The sequence below is a fragment of the Piliocolobus tephrosceles genome, chromosome 1 (assembly GCF_002776525.5).
Source record: "Piliocolobus tephrosceles isolate RC106 chromosome 1, ASM277652v3, whole genome shotgun sequence".
Taxonomy (NCBI): domain Eukaryota; kingdom Metazoa; phylum Chordata; class Mammalia; order Primates; family Cercopithecidae; genus Piliocolobus; species Piliocolobus tephrosceles.
Genome location: NC_045434.1, coordinates 197,460,202 through 197,478,940, shown reverse-complemented (window position 1 = coordinate 197,478,940; position 18,739 = coordinate 197,460,202). Strand labels below are relative to the sequence as shown.

The 18,739-nt window shown below is 44.0% G+C and overlaps 1 protein-coding gene across 4 annotated transcripts; it reads right to left on the bottom strand.

The window, feature by feature from the left end:
• Positions 1-5,332: 5,332 nt before the first annotated feature.
• Positions 5,333-16,748, bottom strand: SYF2 (SYF2 pre-mRNA splicing factor). Of its 4 annotated transcripts, XM_023219616.2 has the most exons (9): positions 16,473-16,739; positions 15,522-15,802; positions 15,186-15,293; positions 12,385-12,510; positions 12,235-12,291; positions 11,505-11,622; positions 10,829-10,919; positions 7,688-7,786; positions 5,333-6,092 (listed from the first exon to the last, which is right to left on the bottom strand). In XM_023219616.2, exons 2-9 carry the CDS (start codon positions 15,543-15,545, stop codon positions 5,927-5,929), a joined length of 789 nt encoding a protein of 262 aa, XP_023075384.1. In that variant the 5' UTR covers positions 15,546-15,802; positions 16,473-16,739; the 3' UTR covers positions 5,333-5,926. The 4 variants fall into 4 exon arrangements, with proteins under 4 accessions (XP_023075384.1, XP_023075387.1, XP_023075385.1 ...); XM_023219619.3 differs by lacking the exon at positions 7,688-7,786 and having other exon boundaries at positions 16,473-16,748; XM_023219617.2 differs by having other exon boundaries at positions 15,522-16,739.
• Positions 16,749-18,739: the final 1,991 nt, after the last annotated feature.

Here is an 18,739-nt window from a genome sequence, read left to right as displayed (position 1 = left end):
CCATTTCCACCACTCTCCTGTACCTCCCTGCAAATAGGCCTTGTTTCCTTGTTTAGGTGCCCAATTTTGTCAGTCCCATGGATAGGTTAGGAAGGACTGAAATAAAAGCTCTCCATTCTGTGGGCACAGCATTTTCCAAAGGGTTAGATGTGTCTCACAGGTAGGCACACCAGAGTAGGCCCTTTGCAATTCTTCCTCACTCTTGCCCGTTCAGTGCCCAGGAGAAAGCCTCAACTTGGTGCTAACATATCTTTTGTACACCTCTCATATTTGCTCATATTTGAACAGTGATCAGATTTGAGATCCAGAGCCTTCCATGGGGAGCAGCATCTGCCCTCCTACCTTTGAGGAACTCCAGATCACATGTATAGGATCCCACGATTCACGGAGGCTTTGTTCCTATTTGTTCATTCTTTTTACTCTCTGTGCTTCACGTTGGATGGTTTCTGTGCTATATCTTCATGTTCATTAATCTCTTCTGTGATATGTCATCTGCAGTCAAATCCATGCTGTACATTTCCTATCTCAGAAATTGTGGTGTTCATGTCTAGAATCTCAGTGTGGGTCTTTTTTGTATCCTGTGTCTCTTTTTTTTTTTTTTTTTGAGACGGAGTCTCGCTCTGTCGCCCAGGCTGGACTGCAGTGGCCGGATCTCAGCTTACTGCAAGCTCCGCCTCCGGGGTTCACGCCATTCTCCTGCCTCAGCCTCCTGAGTAGCTGGGACTACAGGCGCCGCCACCTCACCCAGCTAGTTTTTTTTGTACTTTTTAGTAGAGACGGGGTTTCACCGTGTCAACCAGGATGGTCTCGATCTCCTGACCTTGTGATCCACCCATCTCGGCCTCCCAAAGTGCTGGGATTACAGGCTTGAGCCACTGCGCCCGGCCCCGTGTCTCTTTTTAACTTTTCGATCATATGGAGTACAGTGATAACTTTTAATTTCCTTGCCTCTACCATTTGTGTCAGTTCTTGGTTAGATGGATTGATTTTTCTTCTCCTTATGGGTCCTATTTTCCTGTTTCTCTTATGAGATGCTGAGCATTGTGAATGTGACGTTCTTGGGTACTGAAGGTTTCTGTGTTTCTTTATAATTATTCTTGGTCTTTGTTCTGGAATGCAGCTAAATTATTTGCAAACAGTTGGATTCTTTCAGGTCTTTGAAGATTTGTTGGGCAAGACTCAAGCAGTGTTTAGCCTAGGGCTAATTATTTTCCACTGCTGAGGCAAGAAACTTCTCATAAGAACCTTCTCAGTATTCTACCCAATGCCCCGTGAATTGTGAACTTTTCCATTCTGGCTGGTGGGGAAAGCACTATTCCTGGCCATGAGTGTCAGGTCTATCTCCTCTAATCCTTTCAGGTGGTTTTTTCCCTTGCCTTTCGGAGTTCCTTGCATACCCATGCTGATCAGTACTCTGCCTGGTATTTGAGGGGACCCTCTAAAGACATCCCTGTAGCTCTCTTCTCCCCAGTGCTCTGTACTGCGAGCTCTTGCCTTGGTTCCTCTAGACTTTCAGCTCTAGCTCTTTTTTTTTTTTTTTTTTTTTTTTGAGACAGAGTCTCGCTCTGTCGCCCAGGCTGGAGTGCAGTGGCCAGATCTCGGCTCACTGCAAGCTCCGCCTCCCAGGTTTACGCCGTTCTCCTGCCTCAGCCTCCCGAGTAGCTGGGACTACAGGTGCCTGCCACCTCGCCCGGCTAGCTTTTGTTTTTTGTATTTTTTAGTAGAGACGGGGTTTCACCATATTAGCCAGGATGGTCTTGATCTCCTGACCTCGTGATCCGCCCGTCTTGGCCTCCCAAAGTGCTGGGATTACAGGCTTGAGCCACCGCGCCTGGCTCAGCTCTAGCTCTTAACTAAGGGTGTCTACTGGGCTCCTCTGGGTTCTCTCCACACACCACAGCCTACACGGCCTGAAAGTTCTCCAAAGACAGCAAGCTGGTGCCATCATAGCTGGCTTTCCCCCGGGCGTCACTCTTCTTCCACGTCTCATTTCCAGTCTCTTGAAAACTGCTGTTTCATATATGCCATCCTTTTTTGTTTTTTGTTTTTTTTTTTTTGGTTGTTCCACTGGGAAGATAAACCCATTCTCTGTTAGTCCATCTTGGATTGATGCAGCAGTCTCCTGTTTACTCTGTTTTTGTTGTTGTTGTTGCTGTTGAGACCAAGTCTCACTCTGTCACCCAGGCTGGAGTGCAGTGGCGCAATCTCAACTCACTGCAACCTCTACCTCCCGGGTTCAAGCGATTCTCCTGCTTCAGCCTCCCGAGTAGCTGGGATTACAGGGGCATGTCACCACACCTGGATAATTTTTGTATTTTTAGTAGATACAGGGTTTTACCATGTTGGCCACGCTGGTCTCAAACTCCTGACCTCAGGTCATCCACCCACGTCAGCCTCCCAATGTGCTGGGATTACAGGTGTGAGCCACTGTGCCCGGCCTTGTTTACTCTATCAGATTTTATAATCTTCTTCACATAGATCCTGTGCTTTCTCATTAAATTTGTACCTAAATATCACTTTTGTTGTTGCTATTATAAGTGGACTATGTATTTCCCCCCCTCCTCCATTTCTAGAGTGGAGAAAAATTATTGTTTGCTATCATTTACATTGAATTTGTTGACATTTGCCCTGAAATTGAACCATCCTTGGGTAGGCTAGCACAAAAATAATTGCGGTTTCTGCTATTAAAAGTAGAGGCAAAGGCTGGGCATGGTGACTCACGCCTGTAATCCCAGCACTTTGGGAGGCTGAGGCTGGCAGACAACCTGAGGTCAGGCGTTTGAGATGGGCCTGGTCAACATGGCGAAACCCCATCCCTATTAAAAATACAAAAATCAGCCAGGCGTGGTGGCGAATGCCTGTACTTAGAAGGCAGAAACAGGAGAATCACTGGAACCCAGGAGGTGGAGGTTGCAGTGAGCCGAGATTGTGCCACTGCACTCCAGCCTGGGCGACACAGCGAGACTCCACCTCAAAACAAAAAAGTAATGGCAAAAACCGCAATTACTTTTGCACCAACCTAATAAATTTATTCAACAGCAAAGTGTAAAAGAAGTGAGCATCTAGGTGCAGATGCTCAGCACTGCAAACCAAGCTCTGCTCCACTTTCCTCTTCATGCTGACTTTTATCCTCATGCTTGCTACTTCATGACACAAAAGGGCTTCTGCAACTCCAGGCCTCCTGGATGTGATCCAAGGAGGAAGGAAGGAGAAAGGGAGAAGTAGCCACCTCTTCCCATATCAGGAAAGAAAAAGTTTCTCAAGATAAATTTAGCTTGTGTCCTATTAGCCAGAATTATAACATCTGACCACCTATAATAGTAAGTCGGCCTAGGGAACTAAGCGTTTACCTGGAAATATTACAACAAATTCACAAAAAAATCTGGGTGCTGGTTGGTAATAAAGAATTAAATTAGGCCGGGCGCGGTGGCTCAAGCCTGTAATCCCAGCACTTTCGGAGGCCGTGACGGGCGGATCATGAGGTCAGGAGATCGAGACCATCCTGGCTAACAAGGTGAAACCCCGTCTCTACTAAAAATACAAAAAAACTAGCCAGGCGAGGTGGCAGGTGCCTGTAGTCCCAGCCACTCCGGAGGCTGAGGCAGGAGAATGGCGGAAACCCGGGAGGCGGAGCTTGCAGTGAGCTGAGATCTGGCCATTGCACTCCAGCCCGGGCGGCAGAGCAAGACTCCGTCTCAAAAAAAAAAAAAAGAAAAAAAAAAGAAATTAGGCAGAGGCAGGCAGATCATAAAGTCAGGAGTTTAAGACCAGCCTGACCAACATGGTGAAACCCCAGGGACAAATACGAAAATTACAAAAAAAATACAAACATTAACCGGGCGTGGTGGAGCGCACCTGTAGTCCCAGCTGCTCAGGAGGCTAAGGCAGGAGAATCACTTGAACCTGGGAGGTGGAGGTTGCAGTGAACTGAGATCATGCCACTGCATTCCAGCCTGGGCAACAGTGCGAGACTGTCTCAAAAACAAATTAAACCAGGCAACTCATAGTCTACACACTACTCTTGGATTCTTAGAACAAACCCTGCTGAGTCACAGTGAATTGTTCCTTTAAATACATGGCCATATTCTATTCAACAATATTTTTAAGGTGTTTTTTAAGGCTATTGTGATATGCAGGATCAAAGAAGACGTAAGGTAGTGGAAATGGGAATAAAAAGATTGAAACATAGTCAAAGTATTTTCAGAGGCATCAAGGCTTTGTGATAGATCTGTGATTAAATGCACATAGAAATGGCAGGAGAGGAGCTGGGCTCAGTGGCTCACATCTGTAATCCCAGCACTTTGGGGAGGCCAAGGCAGGAAGACAGCTCAAGCCCAAGAGTTCGAGACCAGCCTGGGCAACATGGTGAGACCTCATCTCTACAGAAAAATAAATAACCTTCTGTTATGTCCTTTTTCACGTTGCAGGTGGATATAAAAAAAAAAAAAAGAAAGAAATGCCAGGAGAGGAAACAAAGGGAGAACAGAAATTTTTTCTAAAGTGCTGTTAATTTAAAAAGAGAATAATCAATCACCAGTGGCATCATATGTTATGCCGTCTTTAAACACTAAAGTTGAAGTATTTGAATTTTTTTTGAGACAGAGTCTTGCTCTGTTACCCAGGCTGGAGTACAGTGGCGTGATCTCGGCTTACTGCAACCTCTGCCTCCCAGGTTCAAGCAATTCTCCTGCCTCAGCCTCCCAAAGTGCAGGGATTACAGGAGCTCACCACCACGCCCGGCTAATTTTTGTATTTTTAGTAGACATGGGATTTCACCATGTTGGCCAGGCTGGTGTTGAACTCCTGATCTTAAGTGATCCACCTGCCTCAGCTTCCCAAAAAGCTGGGATTACAGGCATGAGCCACTGCACCCAGCCAGTATTTGAAATTTTCTGAGCTTCAGATTTCTTTGAATTTAAAATGTCCCAATTAGATATTTAGCATTTAATTCAACATATAGAAAAAACAGCAATCTTTCTATCTGGAGTTTTATAAAAATGTATCTATTGCAGTGATAATAGTACTGTGGTCATTTAAGTTTTTATCTTTCAGAGATACATACTAAAATATTTATAGATGAAATTATACATCTAATATTTGCATCAAAATAAGAGTCATGAAAAAAGTAAATGGAAATAAAGATGAAGCAGGATTGGCCATGAGTTGATGATTGTTGAACAGGGTACTGGGTATATGGGATTCACCAAGGGTATTGGGTGTATGGAATTTCCCATAATAAAACGTTCTTTCAGTGTTTGTAGAATGGCAGCATGTATGTGTATGAACAAATGTATACACACAAATATTTGTTTTAAATAATAGATTTAAAATGTTAGGAATTCTAATCCAAAGCATTTTATTGCTTTTTAAAAAGGGAACTGCACATGGTCAGTATCATGGGAGAATAGCTCCACTCCTCCCTGACCTCGGTCACAGGCCGCCATGAGGAGAGGCTGCTCCAGCCCTCCAGTGGCCACTGCCATCTTCCTCATCACTGTCCTTGGCTTTGGAGTCCACAACCCCAAGTGGCCCCTGAGTCTAGACTCTCTCAAATTCCACAATGATAGCAACAATGACTGCATCTGATGTATGCTGCTGGCAATCTTAAGCCCAAAATGCTTCAAAGATTAAACAGCCATATACATTTAAAATACATAGAAAAATAATATAATTAGAATGTATACAAAGTAGATTATTACAAAACAACTTCACTACAAGAAATACATCTTATATCCAAACACAAAAATGTGGAAATATACATGAAAGGATATACGTTTAAGAAATCACATTTTTATTTCTAAATGCTGAGTGCGAAGGCATAGACTACTAAATTCTGGATTACTGATAAAATTTCAAAAAGAACTTGATTTTGCTAGCAGAAATTTTTACCCCATTCTCAAGCTTCTCTAAACAGTTCTTGAAGGGATTAGACAGCTGTTCCTCTTTCCAAATTCTGTTTAATTTCAGCTGTGTATTTCCCATAGAATCTTTCGGCTTTCTTGTTGAATTTAGCATTCCTTTCATTAATGTAGTCGATATCTGCATCATCGTTATAAGGACGTCTCCGGCTATATTTGTCTCGTTTTTCAATCCTGGAGAAAGAAGAAAACTTACAACATTCAAAATTGCCTTCTCTTTGGATCTTAATAAAACATGACCAAACAGGAATAAAATCTACATTTAGACTAGCACACGTTGTGAGGGCTGGAGGAAACCAGGCCAGTTTTCACCAAGTTCAAGTTGAAACTGAATTAATGGCACAACTCAGAATATGAACTGTGAAATCCAGTAAATACAACAAATTAATCTTCAGAATGCTAGAGCAATTATTCCTTGTTGGGAACTTGACTGTACTGAAGAACCACTTAAAAGAAGATAACTATTGGCTGGGCATGGCAGCTGTAATCCCATGCCTGTAATCCCACTATTTTTGGAGGACAAGGCCACCTAAAAGGTCCTCTGGGAGGATCGCTTAAGCCCAGGAGTTCCAGACCAGGGCCTGGACAACATAGGGAGACTCCATCACTATAAAAAAAAAAAAATTTAAATACATTTTCTAAAAAAGAAGATAACTATAACAATATTAAATAGCCCAGGCGCAGTGGCTCATGCCTGTAACCCCAGCACTTTGGGAGGCCAAGGCAGGTGGATCACCTGAGGCCAGGAGTTTGAGACCAACCTGGTCAATATGGCAAAACTCTGTCTCTACTAAAAATACAAAAATTAGCCAGGAGTGGTGGCACACGCCTGTAGTCCCAGTTACATAGGAGGCTGAGGCAAGAGAATCACTTGAACCCGGGAGGCAGAGGCTGTGGTGAGCCGAGATCGTGACAGTGAGCTCCAGCCTGGGCAAGAGTGAGACTCTGTCTCAAAAAAAAAAAAAAAAAAAATTGTATTAAATAATAACCACAGCTAATACTGAGGGCATAATACGTGCCAGACACTTTTTTTTTTTTCCTGAGATAGGGTCTCGCTCTGTTGCCCAAGCTGGAGTGCAGTGCTGCAATCACAGTTCACTGCACCCTCCACTTCTTGGACTCAAGTGATCCTCCTGACTGAGTCTCCCAAGTAGCTGGGACTACAGACACGCACCACCAAGCCCAGCTAATTCTTGTATTTTTTTTTTTGTAGAGACAGGGTTTCGCCATGTTGCCCAGGCTGTTCTCAAACTTCTGGGCTCAAGCAATCCTTCTGCCTCAGCCTCCCAAAGTGTTAGGATTATAGGCAGGAGCCACCACGCCCAGCCCAGACACTATTCTTAATACTTTACATGTATTAACTCTTAAAATATATTTTCATTCTGCTCTACCTAATAGTCACCTCTATTAGTATTAAGAAACACAAACCTAAGTGAGGAACATTTACTACAACATTCTTGCTTCTTCAAATCAAACAGGGGAGTGGTTGTTAAAGTAAAACACTTAAAGAAGGATCATTTTTTTTTTAGACCTTTCCTCTTCAATAGTAACAATTCAATTTCATCAATATTCTGCATCTCCATTCCAAATCAGATATATTCAACCCATATTTGCTATCCATCCCTAAACCACTATAGACAGGTCAAAAATCAGCAAGTATAATTTCTATCCTGTGAATTCATTCTAAGCACATCAGATTTAGGTGCATATTGTAAGTGCATTTTGTCATGAAGTATTCACAACGTCAGGTTGCTCTACTGAATGCTTACTGTTTTTCCAGATCTATGACCATCCTGTCAATTTCCTCTGTGGAAGGTACATGTGTTCCATGAAGAAGACTATTGGATGTTGGGAAAAACTCTTCTCCACTGAAAAGACAGCAAAATGAACTTATGGTAACACTATAAATGCTCCATTTTCTTTCTTTTTTTTTTTTGAGACGGAGTATCGGTCTGTCTCCCAAGCTGGAGTGCAATGGCGCAATCTCGGCCCACTACAACCTCCGTCTCCTGGGTTCAAGCGATTCTCTTGCCTCAGCCTCCCGAGTAGCTGGGACTACAGGCGTCCGCCATCACTCCCAGCTAATTTTTGTATTTTTAGTAGAGACGGGGTTTCACCATATTGGCCAGGCTGGTCTCGAACTCCTGACCTTGTGATCCGCCCGCCTCGGCCTCCCAAAGTGCTGGGATTATAACTCCTGACCTTGTGATCCACCCGCCTTGGCCTCCCAAAGTGCTGGGATTACACGCTTGAGCCACTGCGCCCAGCAAATGCTCCATTTTCAAATTTCAAACTAAACTACCATACATGATAAGAAAGAAAATATACACATATATTTACTGTGAGATCCTACTTTAATTTTTCTTTAAAAAAAATACATGTTGGGTGCAGTGGCTCTGATCTGTAATCCTGGCACTTTGGGAGGCCAAGGCAGGCGGATCGTTTGAGGTCAGGAGTTCAAGACCAGCCTGGCCAACACGGGAAAGCCCCATCTCTACTAAAAATATAAAAATTAGCTGGGCATGGTGACACACACCTGTAGTCCTAGCTACTCGGAGAGGCTGAGGCAGGAGAAGCACTTGAACCCGGGAGGTGGAGGCTGCAGTGACCTAAGATCACCCCACTGTGCTCCAGCTTGGGCAACAAAGTGAGACTCCGTCTCAAAAAACAAATTTTTTTAATTAAAAGAATAAAAATAGGGCCGTGTGGAGGCTGGGCATGGTGGCTCATGCCTGTAATCCCAGCACTTTGGGAGGCTGAGGCAGGCGGATCACGAGGTCAGGAGTTTGAGACCAGCCTAGCCAAGATGGCAAAACCCTGTCTCTACTAAAAATACAAAAATTAGCTGGGTGTGGTAGCGGGCTCCTGTAATCCCAGCTACTTGGGAGGCTGAGACAGGAGATTGCTTGAACCTGGGAGGCTGAGGTTGCAGTGAGCCGAGATCACGCCACTGCACTCCAGCCTGGGCAACAGTGCGAGACTCCGTCTCAAAAAAAAAATAGGGCCATGTGCAGTGGCTTACACCAGTAATCCAGGCACTTTGGGAGGCCAAGGTGGGCGCATCACCTGAGGTCACAAGTTCGAGAACAGCCTGGCCAATATGGTGAAACCCCGTCTCTACTAAAAATATAAAAAAATTAGCCAGGCATGCTGGTGGGCACCTGTAATCCCAGCTACTTGGCAGGAGAATCACTTGAACCTGAGAGATGGAGCTTGCAGTGAGACGAGATCGTGCCACTGCACTCCAGCCTGGGCGACAGAGCAAGACTCTGTCTCAAAAAAAATAAAAATAAAAATAAAAAATAGCCGGGCGCGGTGGCTCAAGCCTGTAATCCCAGCACTTTGGGAGGCCGAGACGGGCAGATCATGAGGTCAGGAGATCGAGACCATCCTGGCTAACGTGGTGAAACCCCGTCTCTACTAAAAATACAAAAAACTAGCCAGGCGAGGTGGCGGGCGTCTGTAGTCCCAGCTACTCAGGAGGCTGAGGCAGGAGAATGGCGTAAACCCGGGAGGCGGAGCTTGCAGTGAGTTGAGATCCGGCCACTGCACTCCAGCCTGGGCGACAGAGCGAGACTCCATCTCAAAAAATAAAATAAAATAAATAAAAAATAAAAAATTACAGAATTGAAAGGAACCTAAGTCATCAACTCCTCCAACACCTTCACTCTACAGATCAAAGAGCCAACAGGCAGAGAGGCTCCAGGACTTATTAGATGTCACAAAGTGCTAGGGACAGAGTTGGGATTAGAGCTCCATCCTGAGGTTATTTCCTTTTCCACTAAAGCAAGCTGCCAAACTACAGCAGCCCACCACCTGTTTATGAAAAGAGGATTCATTTATGAATCCTCTGCAGCTACTTTTGCACTGCAGCAGCACAACTGAGTAGCTGTGACAGAGACTATATGGCCCACAAAGCTGAAAATATTTACTATCTGGTCCTTCACAGAAAAAGTTTACCAACCCCAGCACCAAAGCATTCTGCCTCCTAAAATAATATCTAAGTAACTACAACAATCAGAGTGTTAACCAATCAACAACCTGTCTTAGAATGCCCAGTTAAGAAAAAAACAAAAAACAAAAAACAGGTGATAATTTAATTGCTGTGAAGTAAGCAATAAACAGTGCTGTCAAAACAGAGACTAGGCCTGGCACAGTGGCTCACACCTGTAATCTCAACCCTGTGGGAGGCCAAGGAGAGAGGATCACTTGAGGCCAGGAATTTGAGACAGCCTGAGCAACACAGTGAGACCCCGTCTCTACAAAAAAATTAATTAGCCAGGAATCGTGGCACATGCCTGTAATCCTAGCTACTGGGGAGGCTGATGTGGGAGGATCCCTCGAGGCCCAAGTTTGAGGTTACAGTGAGTTATGATGGTGTCAACGCACTCCAGCTTAGGCAACAGAGCGAGACACTGTCTCTTAAAAAAAAAAAAAAAACAAGCAAGGGCCAGGCAAGGAAGGGCCAGGCGCGGTAGCTCACGCCTGTAATCCCAGCACTTTGGGAGGCCGAGGTGGATGGATAACTTGAGGTCAGGAGTTCAAGACCAGCCTGGCCAACATGGTGAAACCCCATCTCAGCTAAAACTATAAAAATTAGTTGGGCATGGTGGCAGGCACCTGTAATCCCAGCTACTCGGGAGGCTGAGGCAGGAAAATCACTTGAACCCAGGAGGCAGAGGTTGCAGTGAGCTGAGACCACACCATTCAATGCACTCCAGCGTGGGCAAGAAAGCAAGACTCCGTCTCAAAGGAAAAAAAAATCCAGAAAAAACAGAGACCACCCTTAGACAGCTATTAATAACCCACACCTTAGCATTAAAGTATGTTTCTATTTATATATACATATACACACACAAACACACACACACAAATACATCCACATCAGCCAGGATGAAAAAAGGACTCACTGTTTTTCTCTCAGTCTCTCATATGTTTCCATGTCAGGTTTGATCTGCTTGGTCAACCGATGATACTGGCGTAACTGGGCAGCAGCATAATCTAAAAATATAAAATGAGAATCCGAGATAATGTATTTCCTTGTTTAGACCTTCCTATTGAGAGAAAAATCTAAATTATCACAGGTAAGTATCATTTATCCAAAATGCTTGGAATCAGAAGTGTTTCCGATTTTTTTCAGATTTTGGAATATCTGCATTATACTTAAATTCAAAATCTGAAATGCTCCAATCAGCATTTCCTTTGAGCATCACACCATCATGTTGGCACTCAAACAGTTTTGGATTTTGCAACATTTTGGATTTCAGATTTTCAGACAAGGGACGCTCAATCTATGTGAAGTAATATATGCCCAAAACACTATTCTAAGCATAGCTTCTATCCTGAAGATGCTGACAAACAGACTTTGACAAATTTTACCATCAAGTATTTAAAAACCCGGCTAACTGAAGCACAGCCTTTTTTTTTAACTTCTGTCCTAAGAGACGTATTTGTACTTTTCTTGGTCTTAGGCCTCATCAAGAATATCCCATGAAGCACAAGAGGCACATCCTTTCTTGAAACCAGAAACAATGAAGGAAATGACTAACAGCCCAGTCAGTAAAGTTCAATAAAGGTCAATCTGACCTGAAAATCCCAGATCAGGGTTTTTCCTCTTCTTTTTCCTCTCCCATTTTTCTGCATCTTCTGCACTGATCTCCAGCAACTTCACTTTCTCATAGTCTTCTCCTCTTGATGCACATTCCTAAAAAGAAGAAAAAAGCTGACACCTACAATTCTGATACAAGCAATAATTTGATCTACTTTACATCAAGAAAGATCCAATAAATATTAACCAATATTTTAATAGTATTTTTTTTAGTTGGGAGTTTCACTGGCTCCGTCACCCAGGCTGGAGCACAGTGGTGTGATCTCAGCTCACTGCAACCTCCACCTCCCAGGTTCAAGGGATTCTCGTGTCTCAGCTTCCCAAGTAGCTGGGACTACGCACATGCCTCCCTGCCCGGCTAAATTTTTGTATTTTTAGTAGAGATGGGGTTTCGCCATGTTGGCCAGGCTGGTCTCAAATTCCTGACCTCAAGTGATCTGCCTGCCTCAGCCTCCCAAAGTGCTGGGATTACAGGCATGAGCCACTGCACCCAGCCACTGTAGTAGTATTTAAAGGAAATTTGGGAATACACTATGGTATATAAGTGAGAACATGATACTTATTGAGTGTTAATCAGGTGTCAGACCTTGTTTTCAATGTTTTACATGCATTAACTCACTGAATTCATAATGAACTCAAATAATTACTGTTATGCTTCCTGTTTTATTGATGAAAAAACAGAGGTACAGAGAAGTTAAATAAACTCACCCAAGGTGTTGCAGTCGGTACTGAACAGAACCAGAATTTCAATTCTGACAGCTTGCCCTAAGAGCCAGTGTATTCAATCACCATGTTGTAGTGTCTTGATACAACAGAATGATTGACTAAATCACTTATGAAGAGAAAATAGTTCCTAACCTTTTTTTTTTCTTCTTCCTGTAGTTCCCACTCCAAACGAGCTTTTTTGGCTTCCCAATTTGCAGGTAATTTTAGTCTTTTATCTTCTTCCACAACTTCCTGGTGATTTAATTTACGAGCTTCATTCTAAAACCGTAACACAAGAAGTCTGTCAGCTAAAGCATGAAAATAAATCCAGATACATTTTCCCTTCTTTGAGGAGGGTCAGGCAGGACACATTAATAAGGTGACCCCATTTTATCCTAAAAGCAACAGAGAGCCATCATAGTATTTTAAGCCAGGGAATGGCCTAATAGGGTCTACATTTTTATGTAATCAAGAAAAATGTGTTGAGTTGCACTGGTTTGCTGTTCCAGAGCCCTAGGGGTTAAAATCAGCTTAGCCTCTATTGAGTTGTGTGGTCCCTTTTTATTGGATCAGAACAAGCTTTCACAACATTGGGGACCATACTATAGTGGCACTTAAGTAGACTTTATTTGGCATTAATATTAAATTGGACAGGCGCGGTGGCTCACGCCTGTAATCCTAGCACTTTGGGAGGCTGAGGCAGGTGGATCACCTGAGGTCAGGAGTTCAAGACCAGCCTGGCCAACATGGCGAAACCCCCGTCTCTACTAAAAATCCAAAAATTAGTCGGGCATGGTGGCGCACACCTGTAATCCCAGCTACTTGGGAGGCTGAGGCAGGAGAATCACTTGAACCCAGGAGGCAGAGGTTGCAGTGAGCCAAGATTGCACCACTGCACGCCAGCCTGGGTGACAGAGCAAGACACCTCAAAAAACAAAATTACATCACATGATGTGAAAGATACTCTCTTTTTTTTTTTTTTTTTTGAGACAGAGTCTCACTCTGTCACTCAAGCTGGACTGTACTGGAGCATCTCAGCTCATTTCAACTTTCGCCTCCAGGGTTCAAACAATTCTCCTGCCTCAGCCTCCCAAGTAGCTGGGATTACAAGCATGTGCCACAATGCCTGGCTTATTTTTTTTGTATTTTTAGTAGAAACAGGGTTTTGCAGTTTGGCCAGGCTGGTCTCGAACTCCTGGCCTCAAGTGATCTGCCCTCCTCGGCCTCCCAATGTGCTGGGACTACAGGCATGCACCACCACACCGGGCCTCAATTATCTTTTAATCCTAATTCAAGAAAAATGCCTCAATTTGGGTTAGAGGATTTAATACCTATCTTAATGCCTCTAACGCTTTCCAAGTTCCCCTCCTTTTAAAAATATTTTCACAGTTTACATTGGCAAATGAAAAATGAAAGGAATTTGAAGTACCATTAAAGAGTCTTTTTTTTTTTTTTTTGAAGCTTGGGGTAGCGGGGAGAGGTGTCTATTTTTAAATAAACCTAATTGTATAAAACAAAATGAGTATATCATCTTAAGGAAAACTTAAGTTAGACATTTCTTAGGTCATAAGCTGGTGGCAGTTTGTCCATGAAGCCCTGCCTCCTAATTTCCAAACATGTGTTCCTTACACAATCACTCTAAATATTTAAGCATGTCTTTTTAACTGTTTATTAGATTAACTTTCCCTAGGCAAAGAGAGATACTCCTCCCAACTACCATCCCTAGTATATTCTTGGCTCTGGAAAAGCCCTGCAATTAAAGACACCAAGAACACACCTATGGTCAACAAAGTTGAGTCTGTTGCATAGAAGAAGAGAGCAAACCATGGGGAACTGTGGGCATTTGAGTGAAAGGCCATTAGGAGGGGCTCGTTCCAGGATTTGGGTTTGTATCAGGTGACTAGGGGGAGGGTTAAGGATCTGGATTGGGTACTGTCAGAAAGCAGAGGCTTTCTACAATTAGGTATCTTAGATTTTTATATAGGAGGCAGAAGTAACAGAGTGAGACTAATGCTGTATTTGGTAATAACAGTTACTGGTGTTAGCCAGAATAAAGAAATATGTGGTCATTCTTGTGATTTGAGAAGTCTTCTTTGTTTTGTCTCACTACAACAATCAGAGTGATTCTGGGGTTTTGTGAACCCATGGCCTAGCTGTCAGGTCACTCCATGCTGAAATAAGGTCTGCTTGTCTCTTTCTCTGCTCCAACTGCAGCCAGCTATTTGCTGGACTCTTATCCCTAATACAAATTCTCTTTCTTTGAATTTGTTCCCTTTGCTTGGATTCTCTTTCTCTAACTCCTTTAGTTGTCTGGCTTTCAAACAGTAGTTTAGGTGTCACCTATTACATGAGGCACCCCCTGGAGACCCACAAACTGCATTCATCTCTCCTATTCTGCACTTCCAGGGCACTTAAACATCCGATTCCCTATCAACTGGCTGAACTACCAAGCTACAGACTTTCAAAGGTTTCCCATTACTTTTTAATTTTCTTTTTATTCTTTTCCCCCAGAAGCCCTAGAGACAGATGATTATTTTCTCCCTTTTCAAACAGATTCTGACAGAAGATTATTTTTTAAATCAAGTGAACCAGGTCTCTTACTGACACAAGTTTCTTCCTCTCTAGTTCTACATATTTCCCTTGGTAAAATGAAGAATTCGTTAGAATCATAGAGCAGGGAAGTTGTTAGTAATGGAGACTCCCAAACCTAACCCAGATACATTAAATTGGATGTGGGTAGGAGGGGGGCTGGAGTGAACAGGTATATTTTCAAACGTTCTCACAATGATCCCCATGTGCTGCCAGGGTTGAGTACCACCGAACAGAGCTTTCCTCTCAGATGATCCTGCTCTGTTGGTCTGTCACACGCAGTAGTGTGGCCTCCTCGTCCCCTCTACAAAAGCGCAAAGGCTTGGCCAGGTGACGGATCTGAGCCAGCCTCCAAGGCTACTAACCCGCAACAGGTGCAGCTCCCGGAATTTGCGCAGTCTCTGTTCGCGCTTCTGAGCGGCCAGCTCCGCCGCCGCAGTGAGGGACCCCTCTTCCGCGCTGTCCACCAGCACCTGCGGCAAGGAGAACTGGCTTCAGGCAGAGCCAGCGGCTTCTCCCAGGACGGCCCAGGCCGAGTCCCCGCTGGTCCCCACAGGCTGGGCCTAGGGCCTCCACCGCCGACTTGATCCCAGTGTCTGAGCCTCCCTAAAGCGAAACTAGACTTCGCCTCCACCTCTCTCCAGGCCGCTCCCCGGAACCCTCACCAACAAAACCCCCGGTGTAGAGTCGGTCGAACTCACCTCCGATGCAGCAACAGCCGCCATCACAACCTTTCTCTCTTCCCACTTCCGGCAACAACATACAGCACTTCCGTCAGCCTTCAGACAACCGGGCCGATGCGTACAAATGAGCTACCATAAGCCCCGCCCCTTCCGGGCGGCCTCCGGAAGTTGGGACCCTTTTAGCTGTGAAATGTTTTGGATTGTGCAGGGTCTCGCGCAGCCGCGAGAAGCAGCGTGGGTAAGAACAGCGGCAGTTGAGTCGCCAAGAAAAGGGTTGAGAAGCGCTCAGAATCGGCGGACTAGAAAAAAATGACCAAAAGGAGTCTGATAGAAACTCCCCTACTCTGAACGCTGTTCCTGGAAACCGCCTTTTCAAAGACAGAGAAATCTAACATGGCTGACTCCATCTTGCTTCTACCCTCGTAGGGCGGCTGTCTTCGCTCATTTCTGGGCATAAACCAAGCTCACCATGGGAGAATGTATAGTTTAACTTTTAAGCTAGGATGATCATAGCCCCTCCCTTAAACAGGTCCCGTCCTTGTTCGGGGGCTGAAACTGCCTTTATGAAATTAATGAAAGACTGGGAGGTTAGGAATATGAGGGGTGAATTCTGCTAAAATGTAGTAAATGATAACCAGCCATTGTTTCGGAGGACATCGCATGTGTAACTTCCCCAATTACTCCTGTAGGTTAACGTCGTTATTGTACAACCTAAGATTGGTCTTTTGAGGCATTTTTGAGACTTTCGCATTCTGGCAACTAACTGACCCCACCCGGACTCGTGACTCATGACCCGCCCGCTTCCTCTGCCCTACTCCTCCCCCAAGAGGCGGACTCAGCTGTTGAGGAGTGTAGTCCACACCCCTGTGATTGCATCTCCAACCAGCAGCACCCAATCCCTATTGCTCTGCCCACACCAAACCAGCTGAAAAATCCTAACCTCTGAGCTGAGCCTTCAGGAAAACTTACTTGAGTGGTAACCTTTCTTCCCTGAGGCCAGCCTCATGTTAATACAACTCTATACTGCAGTAGCACTTCTCAGTGAATTGGTTTTGTCTGCAGTGGGCAGGAAGAACCTGTAGTGCCATTCATTCCCGTAAGTGGAAAGTTCTTTCCGTTTAGAGCTTAGCATGTCGTCACCTTCTCCAAGAAGCAGGTCTTGGCCAGGTGTGGTGGTTCATGGCTGCAATCCCAGCACATTGCGGGGCCGAGGCGGGAGGACTGCTTGAGCCCAGGAGTTCAAGACCAGCCTGGACAACAAAGTGAGAATCAGTCTCTAAATTTAAAAATAATACAAATAAAAAGAATTTTTGTTTATGTGTGTGGTTTTTTTGTTTGATTTTTTTTTTTTTTTTTTTTTTTTTTTTTTTTTTTTTTGAGACGGAGTCTTGCCCTGTGACGCAGGCTGGAGTGCAATGGCACTGATCTCGCTTCACTGTAACCTCCGCCTCCCGGGTTCAGACAATTCTCCTGCCTCAGCTTCCCGAGTAGCTAGGATTACGGGTGTCTGCCACCACGCCCAGCTACTTTTTGTATTTTTAGTAGAGACGGGGTTTCACCGAGTTGACCAGGCTGGTCTTGAACTCCTGACCTCGTGATCCGCCCGCCTCAGCCTCTCAAAGTGCTGGGATTACAGACGTGAGCCACCGTGCCCAGCCATAAAAATAAATTTTTAAAAAGAGGCAGGTCTTCCCTGACTACCGTCTCACTTTTAGTACTGTCATTTGACACTATTTTAATTCCAATTGCATAAATTTTCTTTTTGTCTGTTCATTTTCCATTTTCCTCATCAGCGTTATTACTGGAGAACAGCAGGGTCCACCCATCTTGTTTACTCGTACATGCTCAGTGGAGAGGCAATGCCAGAATTACTAACTGCTAAAGTTATTAAGGTAAGTAAGGTGCTGGATATAAGAGGAATATATGAAAATTATTTTTTTCTGCACTAACAACTACTAGTTAGATACAGAAATGAAAAAGTAATCCCTAAAATGAAAAGATATCTAGGTACAAAATGTAAATAGTAACATAAAAATAAAAAATACTCTGAAGTAAATGAAATCTGAATAAGTGGCAGATAAACTATTTTCTGGTTGGAAGACTTAATATCATAAAAACAATATCACAAAGGAGTATCTCAAATGAGTTTATAAATGTCACGTTATTCCCATCAGAATCTCAGTGGGTCATTGTTTTTGTTTTTTGGAACTGTAAAATAATGTGGCAAAATCTTAAAAGTTCAACAACACACTGTTGTTAAGACCGAAGAAAGATGAATCCTACACATATTGCTGATAGGACTGAAGATTGATTCAATCCCTAGGGAAGGCAATTTGGCAGTATCTGTAAAACTTAAGGCATTTATTCTTTGACTCAGCTATCATAATTTTGGGAATTTATGTTACAGATACAGTTACACATGTGTGAAAGGAAAATAAATCTTGGGGCCCCAAAATCACTAAGCCAAAGGGAAAAGTCAAGCAGGGAACTGCCATGGCCATGCGCGGTGGCTCACCCCTGTAATCCCAGCACTTCGGGAGGCCGAGGCGGGTGGATCATGAGGTCAGGAAATGGAGACTATCCTGGCTAACATAGTGAAACCCCGTCTCTACTAAAAATACAAAAACAAAATTAGCCGGGCATCACGGTGGTCACCTGTAGTCCCAGCTACTTGGAAGGCTAAGGCAGGAGAATGGTGTAAACCCGGAGGCGGAGGTTGCAGTGAGCCGAGATTGCGACACTGCACTCCAGCCTGGGTGACAGAGCGAGACTCCATCTCAAAAAAAAAAAAAAAATAGAATCGCTTAAGCTCAGAAGTTCAAGACCACCTTGGGCAACACAGACTCTGCCTCTACGAAAAATTAGCTGGACGTGATGGTGTACACCTGTAGTTTTAGCTACTTGGCAGGCTGAAGTGGGAGGACTGCTTGAGCCCAGGAGTTTGAGGCTACAGTGCGCTGTGATCATGGCACCACACTTCAGCCTAGTCAACCAAACGAGAACCTGTCACAAAAATTAAAAAAAAAAAAAAAATACCAAGGAGGGCCTTGCCTTATGAAGAATTAAAACTTAATAAATGGCTTTAGTAATGAATATTATATGATACACAGGAAATGACACATAAATCAGCACAACAGAATAGAAAATTTATAATGAGATTCAGTGGAAAAGTGATGCTTCATAGAATAAATAGAGCTTGCATAATTGGCCTAAATCTGCACAAGACAAAACCAGTT